The sequence below is a fragment of the Daucus carota genome, chromosome 1 (assembly GCF_001625215.2).
Source record: "Daucus carota subsp. sativus chromosome 1, DH1 v3.0, whole genome shotgun sequence".
In the NCBI taxonomy this organism is placed as follows: Eukaryota; Viridiplantae; Streptophyta; class Magnoliopsida; order Apiales; family Apiaceae; genus Daucus; species Daucus carota.
Window position 1 is genome coordinate 41,150,698 of NC_030381.2, and position 16,976 is coordinate 41,167,673.

Here is a 16,976-nt window from a genome sequence, read left to right on the forward strand (position 1 = left end):
GTAGTTTAAAACTGCACGAATACGGAGGCTAAATTTTCTGTATATACAAAAAATCTCCGAGCTTTCGTATTTTTGTGGCGGCGTATAAAAATCTCAGCGTGCTTCTCTCTAAACTCCGGCGCACACACCCCTCCTATGGCGGCGCGTATACTCCCACGCGTCCTACCTATCTCATCTCTCTCCACTATCCGATCAACCACGCACTTAAAATCTCTCTCTCCGCTCTCATTCAACCGATTCTCGGTGTCATTTTCGTCCTCGATATCTTCGCTGTTCGGCATTCGCCGCCGGCGGAGATTTTTAAGCGACGCTTCGAGGAGCGGCGAGGAGTGGAGTGTAAGGAGAGGAGTATTCGCGGAGCAGCGAGGGTATCGGAAGCTGAGAAGGCGTGCGGCGAAGAGTAAGGAGAAGGAGTTAGAGCTTTGTGTTAAGATTTGCGTTGAAGAACAGTTGCCTGATGATCCTGAAACTCTGGTACGTGTGTTTAATTTTGAAAATGTGCGTCTTTGTTGTTGTCAATGATTGTTTTGTCAATTGGACTCAAGTGTGATGAGATAAGTGGTTGGAATTCAAAATTTGAGATAATATTGGTGGATTTCACGTTTAAAATTTGTCGAGAGAGCTCTCGTTTTGAATTATGTTTCTGTTTAAATTGTGCAGTAGTAGTGTGTGTGTGTGTGAGAGAGAGAGAGAGAGAGAGGGAGTACTGAATCTACAAGAGCATGGGTTATGACAATTTGAAAAATGTGTTGTCATTGGATGTATAAAATTCTTTGTGAAAATGTGAGTGATTTTATGTATAGCAAACTGACTACAATACGTACCTAAAGATATGTGACAAGCTTTTACTACTAGATGATGCGTTTTAAGTGACTGATATACAGATATAGCTACCAGTTACTAAATTTTAAAAAGAGAACTGATTAATTATAACCTATGTTAGTCCAACTCTTTGGTTCCCGTCGTACTTAAGTCGAACACTTGGGCATGATATTTATGGCTGAAATGTGGACACTTAGTCCAGCTGAAATACCCACATATGAGTTGAAAACAGGATGCTAAAAGGAAATCGATGACAAGAAACAAGTAGAATTGAGAAAAATGAACGAGAGATGAAGATACCTAAAATCTATAGTCCTTTTATTAAAATAATGCTTAGTTTGATCTTCATTGTAACTTTTGGGTACTAAATTTTTCCTAATATACTTACTTTTAATAATTTTGCTGGGTCCCCGTGCCTTTGTCTATATATTACAAGTCAAACACTCAGATATATGTCGTTTCCTCAAAGTGTGATGGATGGCCTGTACAGCAAACTATGTCATGGAAAATGTATCTTGTAATTTGATGCTATCTATGATTTGGGTTCCACCGAAACATACTTCAGACATCTGAAACCACAATGATGTTGATTTCCTGCTCTATATTTAGGCTTATGGGAATGCGCTCAAGTTTTTATGATAAGATGGATATAAGTACAGTGTATCCATTAGCAACAAATGAAGTACTATATGGTTTGGTTCTTATTCCCTGATTATTATTTTTCTTCCTACCTCCGTGGTATTTAGAATTTTAAATACCTACCTTAAGAAAAAACATTTTTTTTGTTAGTGATTGTTTTTTGTCTAAAAGTATAAATCAATTTTTGGAATAAATAACTAGTTATTGGATGGAAAGATACTGCTAAAATGTGTTTGTAATCTCTTCTTGCATATCTCTATTAGGAGGTGTAGGTCGGGCTGTGCTGAATTGGCACAATTAAGTGTGAACCGTCACTGAAATTTTTTGGATGCTGGGTAGCCACTAGCCATGTGACAGCAGTAGAATATGTCTAGGCATTTTGTTTTCTGAATTATTGGAGCTCCTGTCTAGTCCATTAAGGTCACATTGAGATATCCTTAAATTAAAGTTTATGTTCATAGACACAAATGCTTTTCTGAGCATTGGCTCGATGGAGTTTTGTGGTAGTTAAAAAAAATGTTACTCGTAAAGAATTGTATGCTAAACAGTGGCCTAGCCACCCTAGGGAGGTACCCACTCCTGGAATTTTTTACAAGTTCTGCTTGGATGATTCTTATTCGTTTTAGTTAGTTAGAACTTAGAAATAGGATAAATCTAAATAACACTTATATTCTTGTGTTTCTTTTATCATTCTATTCTTTTAATTCACATGTAAATGTAAAACTACACAACGATGTAATTAGTGAATATAATGCTCCAATTTATCCAATAATTTATTAGCTATTTAAGCATATCGATTTTGATATTTTCTTTTTTTTATACACAGTATTTGTATTGGGTTTATATAAAACTTTATTACCGGGTAATGGATAATAACAAAGAACAATATGACAGCTTGATTTTTTTTTTTTTTTATCATTGTTAAATTCCAGTAACTTCTATAGTTATTCAACCATATATCTTAAAAGTAACTTTTAAATTTACCAAAAAAAAGGGGCAAGTCATAAGTGTATATTTGCCCCCTTGAGTTTATAACCTGGCTACTGCACTGTGTGAAAGTATTTGATCTATAATATAAATGCTATTAAGCTTTCAGAAACATCCACATGTTGCCATAGGACCCAGTGAAAAATATAAAAATTTATATCCTTGATCCCACTTATATATTTGCTACAAATATTGCTAATAAAATGCTTCCAAAACTATATAAAAAGGCAGTAGTTGTCTTTAACACAAACAAGACAATTTCTCTTTGTTCTTGTAGTTTTAAGTTTCTATTATAATTGCCAATTTAATTTATCATTTGATGTCTTTACTAAACTGTTTTACGATTGAAAACATTGATTTCAAGTTATCTTAAATAAATAGTTCACCCAAGACGCCCTTACATAATTGATTCACTCAAAATGCCTTCACTTGTCAGCTAGTCTTGTTGAAGTTACGCAAGCTCCGAGCCTCAACTTGACACCGTAGTAACCATGGTTGTTACAGTTTAGACATTACCCAGATAGCTGAATGTTTTTACTTTCCACATTCGGCGCAGGATATTGCAGAAGTTCTGAGATTAAATGTCCCAATGGCCATGAAAGTAGCATTTGATGGTCTGAAAGATTCACAGTATAAAACAAGGGATCCTGCAATTGATGATGTTGGTTGTTTTGAGAATGTTGAACTGTCCGTACTTCTTTGCAATGACGAGTTTATTCGCAAACTTAACAAGGACTGGCGGGGTGAGGACCATGCAACTGATGTTCTCTCCATGTCCCAACATATTCCCGAACTAAAGCTTCCGATTGTAAGAATTTTAGACATTTATCTCGCATCATCACTGCACAAGTTTTTGTTTACACATTTTATTCTTTTGCAGCTTATGTTGGGTGACATTGTAATTTCGGCTGAGACAGCAGCACGCCAAGCAGCGGAAAGAGGGCACACTCTTCTTGATGAGATACGCATACTCGTGGTTGGTTTTATTTCCTTGCTGACATGATTTTTTTTTGGTTTTTGATTGTTAAACACACTCACACGTCCATCTTGTCTTTAACAAGATATGAACCCTCGTCATACCGTAAAGGGAGTGAGGGACCATTAAACCAAGAGGTCGTTGATCTTTGTTTAATGTCTGTCATATAGTATTATGAAATATATATCCACTCTCTTGAGAATTGTCTGGGCTGTTGACTTTGAAAGCAGTGCTTCTCTTCCCTTTACATTCAGTAAATATCTGTTCATTTTAATTCGTTTTATATATGCAAAAGGTGGGAAGAGGATAAGTCATCTTTTATATTAGATATGATATAATATGCAATAGCAGGGGGGAAGTTCTACTATCAAGTCTTACCATATTGTCTTGACTTTTGTGATAATAAAAGTTGTGATTCTTAATAATTACTCAATATTCATGCAAAATGACTTTTAAAAGATCAGAACATTATGTGGAAAGTTTGGAAATATTGGTTTGTCTTAATATATTTTTTTTTACTATATTCTGGTAAATATTTGGCTCAAGGAAAGAATTGATACTGTCTAAAGCATCGGCTGGCATTGAGCTGGAATCTTAAGTTTTTTTTTTATATAGTAGTAGATACTACTTAAATGCTTTATGCCCTTTAGGTTCATGGGTTGCTACATCTTTTGGGGTTCGATCATGAGCTCAGCGATGAGGCTGAAGCAGAAATGGAGAAAGAAGAGGAACTTCTGTTAAAGAGTCTAGGATGGAAAGGAAAAGGATTAATTCAGAGCACCCATGATGCTGTTGAAGATAATGTTGCCTCTCATATTGATGTTCTGACTGGTAACGTTCATCTTGTTCAAAGCTTATAAGATTCAATTTCTTTCCTTCTTGTACTTTCTTATTTTGATAGGTTTCATGTAACTGTTCAAGGCAATAATGATTGAAATTATTTTCACATTGGCAAAGTTTACATTCTCGCCCATTCTTCAGAGACCATCAAATTTCATTCCCCACCCTTTTCCCTAATTTTTTAGAATTTAGTTCCCCCCTTTGTTGTCTGTAGGTCCAGCTGGCTGCTGAAAGGTCACATATGTATATGTATTCGACTATCAAGTTACTTAACTAAGATTAGGCTATTAAGTGCCGTCTAGTATTATTAAATATGTACTTGAACCATATAAACTTCTTAATTACAATGTTGCCTTCCGTTCCTAGCCTTTGCACAAAATTGTTTTCCCTCAAGGTTTGCGCCTAGAATATGATGTTTATGTCATTTATCCCAGTTTCGGCAGACAAAGGGTTAGTTTCGAACGGTTTATTTATTCCTGAAAGCAAATTGTGGTGTAAGATTTAGCTATCACAACTCATGTTATCAATTTCCTTAGTATTGAACCATCAAATGCATATGCACAGGGGTGGCAATTTCGGGTAACGGATCGTGTTTGTGTCAGCAATCGGGTCGATTTCGGGTCAACCTAAAATCACTTAAAATTGAATAAAACCAAAAATTGAAGTTATTACAAATGAAATTCTAGTTTCGGGTCATTTCGGGTCCATTTCGGGTCTGTCGGGTAATTTTCGGGTCATTTTCGGGTTTCTGTCTCAGTAAATCGGGTTTCGTGTCGGGTCGGGTTCGTGTCGGGTTTCGGGTCGTGTCTGATATTGCCACCCCTACATATGCATATATACATATATACACATACATACATATATATATATATATATATATATATTGTGTGTGTGTGTGTGTGTGAGATTCTTTGCTGATAAAGTCAGAATCCTGAATCCAGTTTGTGAGCAAATCATAGTTTTATAATTATATTTGTTATCAATACACAAGTTGGACTTAAAGACTGTAACTAAAAAAATTAAGTTTACAAAAATTTATAACAGCTCTGTTAGTGTTGTGAAACTAAAATTTGCCAACTGATTGAACGAGGAAAGGCATCCATTGGTGCATCAACTATGTTCTCACGGTACATTGGAGATACACATTTATGATTTGAAATATAGAGTAACAGCCCTTAAAAAAAGCTGATGGATGAGAATCAATTCTTCAAAGAATGCTTTAAATCAGCTTCGGTCATGACAAGTGCTGAAAACTTCACATAACAAGAATCGTGGTTGGGCATTGTTTTTGTTTCTCTTGCATATATTAGCAATGGCGATGTTTATCAAAATAAAATTTTAAGTTAATTAAGATATATGCCTGTAGTTGGACCAAATGGATTTTAGACTTGCATAAAGGGTTGGAGATTTGAGGAAGTTTTGGTCATTAGACCTTGTAATCATATATATATTTTCTCTTTTTTAGCACATTCTTTTGTGATGGTATGTTGCCATCAATTTGTTAGATGCTTTTGCTATTTCATAGATCTAGATACTTGATAGGATCTTAACAAGTGAAATTGTTAAAAGACAGAAAAAAAGAAGGCAGTCTTCGTTTCTACAGACCAAAGTACAGTCATATCTTTTGCGATGTGGATGGTGAGTATTCTTTATTTGATATTTTGCTAATGTCTTATTTTGTTTTTATCAGCTTTAAGTGCTTACAGTTGGTATTTTAAATGCAAGGAACATTGCTTAACAGCAAAAGTCGAATCACCGAAGCAACGGCAAAAGCTTTAAGAGAGGTTATATCAAGGGGTGTAAGGGTGGTGATAGCTACAGGGAAGGTAAGCATAAGGCTTTACTGGCCTGTCTTAAATTGTTTCTGTTTCCTTCTTTGTCAACACTTTCAAGTTCTGGATGTTTAATCATAAAGTGAACTTTAAACAGACTCGCCCAGCTGTCATCAGTCTTTTGAAGATGGTAGATTTGGCAGGAGAAGGTGGCATTGTCTCGGATTCTTCTCCTGGTGTTTTTGTGCAGGTTTGTTCATCGTGATATAACTTTTGTCTTTCATCATGTTTGGTGCTATAAATTGCCATATATAGTTTTGGAGGATCAAATTAAGATGACAACTTTCCTAATTTGGCATTTTTACAAGATACAGGGACAGTTTGATAGGTCCGAAATAATTTTTAATCTAGAAAGAGCTTGTATACAGATTATGATCGGGTTTTATATCAAACTGGCCACCCGTTACGTCAAAATATCTCACTTGAACCACCCATCTCATCGGCGACTCATTTAAGCCACTACAGATCAAATATATATCATTTTACCCACATCACTATTCATACCTCTATACTTAATCATTTATCAAAAATTAACCGTTTAGCTTTTTACTGCAAAACCACTTCGAGTACTTTCATAATTGTTCCTAGTATTTATCAAAATAATTTGGGAATTTCTAAAATAACATAACTATGTTGTTAAAAATATATATAGCTATAAATATATATTTATGTGATAACCCTAACTATATTGCTTTATAAATTCCCAAATTATTTTGATATATACTATATACAATTATGAAGGTACTCGAAGTGGTTTTGCAGTAAAAAGTTGAACGGTTAATTTTTGATAAATGATTAAGTAAAGAGGTATGAATAGTGATGTGGGTAAAATGATATATATTTGGTTTATAGTGGCTTAAATGAGTCGCCGATGAGATGGGTGGGTTAACTCAGATATTTTGACGTAACGGGTGGCCAGTTTGATATAAAACCCGATTATGATCGGTTCCAGTATTTTATGTTAAATTACAAACTTAAATGATATTCAAATATATACAATAATCAAAGGTATATTTTACAGTGAGTAAACTGGACTCTGGAGAGTCATAATGAATCAGGCTTTAAGACTAAAAATTCCCAAATTTTTGTATCGGAATTGCTTATGCGAAACTTAGTGGTTTCCTTTTTTGAACTGTTCAAACTCCTTAAACCTGGTGGAACGTGGAAAGGCCTTTCAGACTTGGTCTTTTCTATTTCTATGCTTATCCAGACTGTTGTTTTTGGATAGGAACTGATATTTCTTTGGAAAATGATACCTAACTGTAGCCTTTATATTAATTTCAACTGCATAAGGTTGAATGCTTCAGACACACAGAAAACTTGCCGAATTAAAATTAATAACCTATGATTATTGGCTATCCACAGATAATATGGACTGTTACGTAAAGTAATTTTGGTTTTATTGTAACGCTTCGAAGGGTGAAAGTAACTTTTCGTCAAAAGGTCAATCTTGCAAACTTGTATCTTATGTAATGTTTTATTACATTTCTAACTAGCTTATCACTTTTAAGGAGAGAATATAAAAAAGACGAAAAATGATTTTAAGTTGGACTTTCATATTTAGCGTATTATAAAGTTGATATTTTTTTCTCAAGTATATACATATTAAAAGATCTAGAAAAAAAGAAAGGTCTGTAATACCATGTGATAAGCTTTCAATTGTTTCCCAGTTAAATTGATACATAAAATAAGAGGTCCTTATCAGTCTTGGAAAGAGTAGCCTACGAGCAAAACAGAGTCGGTTAGGATCTGTAATTGCAGGTTGATTAAGATCCTAAATTGACGAGGAACGAAAATAAAAATATATAAGGAGTCTTTTAGTTTAGTCCTATCTAGAGTGGAAATTAGTGTAAATTTTTTCAATGCGGTGCTAGTAGCTTATTGAATATGTATTAGGTTATTTATGATAACCGCAATTTGTTTACGGGGCTTAGTCCATTATATAAGTGATGAAATCCCCACATATTAGCAAGACATGATAAATGGAATATTTTTTTGAATATTGAATGGAGCCCCCATTTCTGTTGGGTTGCGATCCGTCATAACTAACCCTTCTGCGGTTGCCTTGGGGTGGTGGATTTTCTGCGGTAAATCCACTCAAATTCTTTTAATCCATCTCTATACAAGCTGTCCTGCATCGATTACTTGTCATGTAAATATTTGTCCTGCAAGACCTTTTATATCTTAACAAGTAATCATCGTGACACACTTCTCTTGTATCATGTTAGATTTTTATGTATGTTTCATTTTGCATTCATTAAAGTTCTAATGTTCAGTTGATTAGCTCCATGAAATATCAATCTAAGTTTCTAGTAATTTACAGGGATTGCTTGTTTATGGTAGACAAGGCCGTGAGATTTGTAGAAGGAACTTAGATCCAGATGTATGCAGAGAGGTAATTGCTTTTCTGCTTGTTTTGTACTAATCTTCTAAGACCATTCTTATCAGGACCATACATCATTACTATTCACTAGTGGTCTTTAAATGATATTAGTTAATTGTTGATTTCGTAATGAGCTGATAATCTGAATTGATTGGTCCTTAATATTGGGTAAAGTAGTGCCTTTTGGGGTCCTTTCTTTCCGTGGAGTAAGCTGATCATCCTGATGCAGAACTTGGTGAATTATTTGATATGGGAATGTTGGATGCATATTACTTAATTCTGGTTTTTAGCACGTATAAGGCGGAATACTGACATGTATGCATAAAACACATGTTAGTTGTTTCTATGCTATTTCCTGGTAGCCCTTCAGCTGTGCATTCCCCATTCTTATTTTAGTTCCTTTTTTTTCTATGGAGTAAGCTGATCATCCTTATGCAAGACTATTTTATTATCCCATACAGGAATGTCATCTGTAGGGTTGTAAATGAACAGAGTTGTTTGTGAACAAAACTCGAATCTGTTCTTTTATTAAAAGAACGCGATCAGCTCGGACTCGTCTAACTCGAATCGGCTCTGTAAAATTTGTATATAAAATAATTAATAATTTAATAATTTAAGTTGACATTAAATACGATTACATGAAAAATGAAAAGTGACTTGTAAGTCTGAAATTGACTTGAACTATGGAAGTTGACTTATAAGTCATGAATGATTCTATGAGTACATTATCAAAAGATAGTTGGATACTATGGGGGCACATGCTTAAAAAAATAGTTAGACATTAAGATGAGACCGGATATAATTTGTAAAATATATTTCAAGATTGGTCAAGTTAAAAATATATGAATATATGCGATCTGTTTGTGGACAACTTGACTGTGTTCGAACTCGACTCGAGATCGGTTCGACTCGAATTGTTCATGGGGTGTAAATGAGCCGAGCCGAGCCGAATTCTAGAGTGCTCGTGTATCGTATGTTAAAAAATTAGCGAACTCGAGCTCGAGCTCGAGCTTGGATCGAGTCAAAAATATTGTTTGAGGATCGACTCATTAAGGAATTACTCTGTTCACAAACAGCTCGCGAACCGCTCACGAACATGTCTACGAGCTGTCTCACGAGCTTTTGCTCACGAACCGCTCATTAACTCACGCTTACGAACATGTCTTACGAATTTTTGCTCACCAACCACCCATTAATTATTTTCACGAGCTTGTTTAATAAACTTTGCTCACGAGCTAGCTTATACTCATAAATTTATTTACGAGCTTGTTTGTTATTTAATATAATTAAAAAAAAATTAAAATTCTAACACTATTTAAATTTATGCTCTAAGGAATCATAAATTCATAATAAATTATCCATTAATGAAACTCCCACATCCTTAGTCCAAAGGGTTCACGAACCATGTTCACGGGCAGAGTTCACGAACTACGCTCACGAGCCAAGTTCACGAACTTATAATTCGAACTTGTTCGCGAACTATCGAATCGAACTCTACTGTGCTCAAGTTCAGCTCGTTTATAAAACGAACTTTAAAATTGTGCTCAAGATCGACTCGTTTATAAATCGAACCGAGCTCGAACCGAGTTTTTTTCGAACCGAACACCGAGCGATTATCGAGCGTATCAACTCATTTACAGCCCTATAATCATGAGCAAACTCGTGTTCGGCTGGTCTATTATCGAGCTGATCTTGATCACCACTTTCCGTTCGGTTAGAACACTCGGATTGGCCAGACTGGTTTTCAGAAAATCTTAAACTCGACTCGGCTAAGACAAAACTCGGCTCGACTCTGTTCATTTGCAGCCCTAGTCATCTGTGTGGCTTGATTAACTTGGCACATAATAGGGTGGCAGACTGACATTTATGCGCATCAAACACATCTTAGTTTTTATGTCAGATACCTGTTTTCCTTCAGCTGTGTATTCTCCATTTTTATTGTCTCATATTCGCCAACATCTGGTTTTTTCTTTCAATCCAAATCAAAATGAAGTTGCTCCTGCATAACTTTTTTGCTTGCTTTATGAAAAACAATAGACGAAACTTGTAGTCCCTTCTTTGTATTAAAATTAATATTAGAATGCTGTGTAATCATATTGGATGATGATACTGAAATTTAGAATTTCTGATAAGTTAATACTTTGTATGTTACTCAATCTGTTGTAAAATCTTTTTGATCTAAAACAAGTATAGTGTCTCTGTTAAGGATTTTAAATAAAGTAAGATCCTAATTCCTATTGCATGAGTACATCTAGATTGTGATTGCAACAATTATTTGAATGTTAGTGGCTGCTTTATTAAATAATGAAGGTATCTGGATCTTTTATACCTGCAGGCATTTCTTTATTCTCTTGAGCATAAAGTTCCACTTATTGCATTCAGTCAGGACCGTTGCTTAGCATTAGCAAATCACCCTTTTGTGGACTCACTTCATTCTGTATATCATGAGCCAAAGGTGCCTTGCTCTTAAGCTGTTTTCTGGTAGCATAATCCGTGTACTTGTTTTGCTAGGTGTTCTTTACATAATTCATTTGATCTTTTAACAGGCAGAGATCATGCCTTCTGTGGAGCATCTTTTGGCTAGTGGTGATGTACAGGTATATTACTAATGTTTTGTTGTTGACACATATCAACTTACACTTATAAAAACTACAAGATAGCTAGAACTAATGTAGTAGCAAGTGGGGCCAAATCCTAAGTTTTGAAATTATATAAATTATGTAATATCAAAAGTTCTAGTTCTTTGTACGCTTGGAACATTTAATGAACATGAGGCATGTGTCTAATATGTATGTTAGCAGTATAGCATATGTCTACGCATATTCACTAGCATACTATATATGTGTATTTGCATGAGCCTGTTACGACCATCATCAAGTTAATATATACTCCCTCCGTCCCATAATAAACGTCCTCTTTTTTTTTCAGGTTTTTTTCATGCATTTCCAAGCTTATAAAAAACATACTTGTACATATTATTTTTTCGTGTTTTTTGTTTTGTATACAAATAGGAAGTTCAAATTATAATACAAAATAAAAAATATGAGAAAATAATGTCTACAATTATGTTTTTTATAAGCTTGGAAATGCGTGAAAAAAAATTAAAAAAAAAAAGAGGACGTTTACTTTTTTAGCAGAGTCCTCTTGATAAGCGAGGATATATGTAAAAACTTCAATGTCTTTTTCTGGCTACTATACTCGATTTAGGTTTAATGCAGAACTTGAATGTAGTCAAAATTGAGCAGTGGAGTTTTAATCTGGAATGATTTTTGTTGCTCTTGAAAGCTATGATATTAAAAAGACACGTTTCAGGAAAGAGGGAGTATAGATGTACAGACGTACAGTCACTTGTCCTCTTGTGGTTCGAGGTTTAACATAATTCAAATTTTGCTCAAAATTTGCAGAAGGTGTTATTCTTAGATACGGCTGAGGGGGTGAGTACTACACTGCGGCCTTATTGGTCAGAAGCCACAAGCAATCGTGCCTCTGTAGTCCAGGCGCAGGAAGACATGCTGGAAATTGTACCCCTTGGAACTTCGAAAGGGAGTGGCGTAAAGATGTTGCTCGATCATTTGGGTGTCCCTGCTAAGGAGGTTTGTTAGCCAGTGTACTGCACAATATTATTTTACTAAATGGGGGCACTGTCTCTTTATACTAATTGACGCACTAACAAATGTTCCACTTATAGAGGGCCTGTGTTAACCAGATTGTGATCTTATATATATATATATATATATAGGGTGAGACTCAAATGAGAACTAGTATGTTCTGTACCTCATATTTATGTGTTCTGTAAATATTTTTCACTATTTTTTGCTTCAATCACATAAAATAGTCTCTTAATTACCTTTTTGTTTGCACGACACATCAAAACTTTATAGAACACGAATTATAGAACAACTATGTTCTGTACATAACATGCACGTGTTCTCAAAATAGTTTTTCATTTTTTTTTTATAAATGCATGTTTTTTCTCATTTTTGGGTTTTAATTTACAGAAATATTTTGAATAAAAAATTTGTAAAATAAGAAGAGTTCTCCGGAGTTCTCCATAGAACCCAAACCTATATATATATATAGAGATATAGAGTTAAGTTCTATGGAGTACATAAAAACATTGGAGTATTGGAGTACAAATCATTATTTTTTGGTTTGATCCTATATAATATCTTTGATTATCCAAATTTTGATATAATCTATCATTTATAAGTTGTCTTGCACATAATTGTCAATTAATCATTAATATCTTTCAACTTTAACAAGTATTAAGATTATTGTTCTGCTTATTAGTTATATTGCGGAACATAGAGTCCTATGATTTATAAAAGTAATTATTCTACCATTTGATCACGATGTTTATGTTGCAGAACATAATGTGCAGGTTGTCAAATGTTTACAAATATTATTGGACAAAAAAAAATTGAAATTTAGATGACTAAATTACATTTTATCAGACTTTGTACTCCAATACTCCAATTTTTTATGTACTATATATATATATATATATATATATATACATATATGTTACATAGGGTCGCGCTCCACATAGAACCATTAGGCATAGAACCTTAGAAGTTAGAACCATTAGCTTATTTCTAGTATTAGTTAGGGTTCTGCAGCAGGAATGCACATGAAAAAATTGTCGTATTTATGTATTATATTTTGAAATTACTTGTGAACACACAAAACGATGCAAAAAAACATGTATTTAGATTTAGATCCTAGTAATCAATATCACTTTTCTCCACAGTAGATATTCTTAAACCTTGTAATGAGTAATATGAATGTAGTTCCCTTTTTACACAAGTGGTGCTCAACATTATCCTATTGTGAAAGAATATTTGACTGCGAGTTGGTAAAACAAACATTTAGTGTAAATAAGCCGGGTGCATATATAAAAAGAATAAGAAGTATATATCTGGTAACTTGAGTAATTGACTATATCTATGCATCTACTTCCTCCACTAATCTTCTTTCCATTTCCACCAACCACATGCAACCTAGGTATTTCAGTGATTAGGGAACAAAGTCAAGGACCCATCTTTATCTTGATAAGTTTCATAGACCTGGCCAATATCCTTTTATCTCACAGTTTTGTGTTTTCTTCTAGGTGAAATCTATCTGAGAATCTGGTATTGATTTATAAAGTTATGAAGTTTGTGAAATTTGGTTCAATTAATAAAGATATGAAGTTTGTGAAATTTTTGTTTATCAGGTCATGGCTATAGGTGACGGGGAAAATGACGTTGAAATGCTTGAGCTAGCTTCTCTAGGAGTAGCTCTTAGTAATGGATCTGACAAAGCTAAAGCTGTTGCTGACATCATTGGTGCGAGCAACGATGAAGATGGAGTGGCCGATGCAATCTACCGATATGCATTCTGAGCATGTACACGAGCTTCAGTATGCACTTATTATTTTTCTTTAATCATGACAAGTTTACAAGGTGAGGATTTTACCGTCAATAGTCCAGATAAGCAAATAGCATTCTTTTAATCAGTACCTGTCTCACGCGCGCGCGCACACACACACATAATTGTCAGTTGTTTCACATCTCGTTTCCACTTGCATTTGCAGGATCTTTTGCAAAGCTATTGCCCATGGAAACCAAGATACTTGTGGCGTTCGAAGGATATTGTATCTAAGAGGGCGGAGACTGTACTGTTACAAGAGTATGGCGATTGTGCTATAGCTATTGCTATTGATATATTTATGAAATAAATTATAATATATATCACTCCATTTTGTGATAAATATAATGCTAAAATAACATAAAATTATAGGCGGTACAAAAAATATAATATATATAGTAATTGAAGTGTTCTTATATCGCTAAAAAGGTAAAAAGGGAAAAAAGAGAAAGGGAAATATATAAAAATACCTATTAAACTGATCACAAAAATACGCATTTTAGCTCTTCTGGAATGATATTTCACCAACGGTTTGGGCACTTGAAGGAGACCTTCTTCGCCTTCCACCTAATAGGTCCTGACATAAGGTTAGCATTTTAGTTCTAGAATGATATCTCACTGACGGCATGGCCTTAGAGGCCTTCTTTGCCTTCCATCTAAGTTACGCCCCGATTACGAAAAGAGGGAGTGGACCTGTGCAGTACCAGACATGAGCTGAAGTTCACAAGAGATCCCATTTCTTTTATTGGGTTCTGCTAGAGATGAAAGATCCTGAGGACTGAAATGACTAAAGATCTCCTTTATTGTTAATTTCTCTGCTCGAAGCCTCATTTGTATGAATAGATATTGCCTCAATTTCATCATTTGAGATTAGTTAAAGTTGCACATTATCCATTATACATTTTCATTCGAGACGGAACTAAATATTTTTTCTTCCAGGTGCGATAAAATAAATAGAATTTATACCTATTTTATAAAGAAGTTAAGGTTAATTAAATTTGAAACAATTTAATAAAATATAGAACTAATCATTACAAAATTGGTGTTTAAATGCTGACAATTATATTTTGATGACGAATTATAGGAATAAATTGATTTTCACTGGGGTTACTCTAAGTCTTTAACCCAACTAAGCGAAAACAGTTTAATGTGTGTTATCATCTAGAAGACTAGAACAAGTGCTTTTAATATTCTTGATTAATTAAAAATCTCTGATCAATTTTTAAAGAATAGTAGTTTGTTGATTTACCGATTATACTCTGGTTTTAATAAAAGTTCTAATTCCAGATTTTTATGATTCCGTTTGACTTATGACAGTGACTTAATATTCTCTCTGGTCCGTTTTATACGTCACCCAAACTTTTTGCACACAATTTTATATATCCTTTGACCATCTACTTAAAGAATTTTTTTTAAAAAAATTTGTTTTCATATATTAAAATATGAGATTTTCATTTCAAAAAAGAAAATTTTAAAAGTATTAATTCTAAGTATGTGGTCAAAACACCTAGATTTGTGTGTAAAAAGTCACAGTTTCTCATATATAGAACACAAAGGGAGTAATAATTATTATATATAGGGATTTAACGTGACAAGTGTATAACTTAAATTGTTTGCTTGGGTAAGTTTATATTCAAATGATTATGAGTTGTCAAAATGTTGATAATAAATATATTTTAATAGATTATTTTTTTAATAATAAAATTCTCTTTTATTACAAAATCACAAAAAAATTATTAGAACTTTTTTATTTCTAAATCAATACTCTATATTTTTAAGTTAGATAAAAAAAATTAATTTATTACACAAACCGTTTTAAAACCGGACATATCACATATGAATAGGCTCCATGTCTAAACATATTCAACTTTCAACCCAATGATGTACAATCTCGATATAGTGCTTGTTTAAATAATATTAAGGAGTTTAGTCTTTTGTAATTTCAAATTATTATGAAAATGATTATATATATATAAAGTTAAAATTTATATAATTGAGTAAAAGAACTACTAGAAATCATATTAAGCTTATTTTAAAATATAATTTTCTTCTAAAGTAAATATATTATAATATTTAGTTAAATATCGATTATTTTTACTTCCAGAAAATCGAAAAGGATGGTAATTTAGGACAAAATAAAATAATATTAAAAATAATAATATCATACATAAGATTATAATCAAGGATAAATATATAATTTTTGAATCAATTTACGCAATGTTTTCTTTTTGAAGAGAATTTACGCAATGTTGTTTTATTAGAAATCAAATCAGCCTTGTTCAAAAGGGCATATTGTACACCGCATGAACCATCGAGATTGTTGTGTGTAGCTCTCAAGTTGCTCAGCTCAACTCTCAGATTTCTAACTGAGGTAATATTTCCCGTCATCTTATTCTTTTATATGAGTTGAATGTACATTTTTTACTGTGCGATTGACTTGTCAATTCATCTGTCCTATGAATTATTCTTCGTTCCTTGGTGTTAGCTGATGTTGGGAGATGAAATTTAAGAATGCCCTTTAGTTCTATTGTTGTTATGTAACAATATTTGTTGGTCCTATATCATGTTTTCAAACTAGCATGGCTAGTGTTTGATGAAAGTCCTCTGAGAATCTTTTTCCCCATTTTTGGAATTTTGTGCGTGCACATTGTTTTAATTATTCTTCTCGCAAATTGTACTCAAATGGGTGTGAGTAACTACTTGAGGAATAACCAATTTGTTTATGATTACAAATAAAAAACTATGGATGTTTATTTTCACTTTTGCAGTAATGAAATTTAGCTTAAATTTGGTTCTGTATGCATAAAGAGTTCACTTTTATCGGTAGTGTTGTTGGGTGCTGGAGTGTAAAATCTTATGCTTAAAGTTAAAGAATTTTCTTGTTGATCAGTTTCAGCAAGATGTACAGGTGTTTTTTGAGTATTGAAAGTCATTGTTGTTCGTAATCTGGGGCTTAGTTGGTAAGAGATGGCAAAATACATGTTTGGGCTCTTAACCTTGGGTCAAAAAATCCAATAAGTCCCTAATCTCACTTCTGACAAAAATCAATAGCTTATATTTTAGCAAACCAAATCAAGTGTACATCACC

The 16,976-nt window shown here is 33.5% G+C and overlaps 1 protein-coding gene across 2 annotated transcripts; it reads left to right on the top strand.

Annotated features, from left to right (window-relative positions):
* On the top strand, window positions 1–14,254 carry LOC108205386 (endoribonuclease YBEY, chloroplastic). 2 transcript variants are annotated; one of them, XR_010287537.1, is made up of 13 exons: window positions 1–474; window positions 3,005–3,256; window positions 3,329–3,424; window positions 4,075–4,255; window positions 5,834–5,902; window positions 5,990–6,090; window positions 6,194–6,286; window positions 8,420–8,491; window positions 10,815–10,934; window positions 11,026–11,076; window positions 11,884–12,072; window positions 13,695–13,923; window positions 14,055–14,254. XR_010287537.1 is itself a non-coding variant. In XM_064084334.1 (13 exons), exons 1-12 carry the CDS (start codon window positions 136–138, stop codon window positions 13,860–13,862), a joined length of 1,731 nt encoding a protein of 576 aa, XP_063940404.1. In that variant the 5' UTR covers window positions 51–135; the 3' UTR covers window positions 13,863–13,880; window positions 14,055–14,254. The 2 variants fall into 2 exon arrangements, 1 of the variants encoding a protein (XP_063940404.1); XM_064084334.1 differs by having other exon boundaries at window positions 51–474; window positions 13,695–13,880.
* The last annotated feature ends 2,722 nt before the right edge of the window (window positions 14,255–16,976 follow it).

What these genes read in the sequence shown, in the direction of transcription:
- LOC108205386 (XM_064084334.1), top strand. Translation starts at nt 136, where the DNA reads ATGGCGGCGCGTATACTCCCACGCGTCCTACCTATCTCATCTCTCTCC. An exon ending in CTCCTGGTGTTTTTGTGCAG is followed by an intron (nt 6,287 to 8,419) that starts GTTTGTTCATCG and finishes AGTAATTTACAG; the next exon opens with GGATTGCTTGTTTATGGTAG. An exon ending in ATCCAGATGTATGCAGAGAG is followed by an intron (nt 8,492 to 10,814) that starts GTAATTGCTTTT and finishes TTATACCTGCAG; the next exon opens with GCATTTCTTTATTCTCTTGA.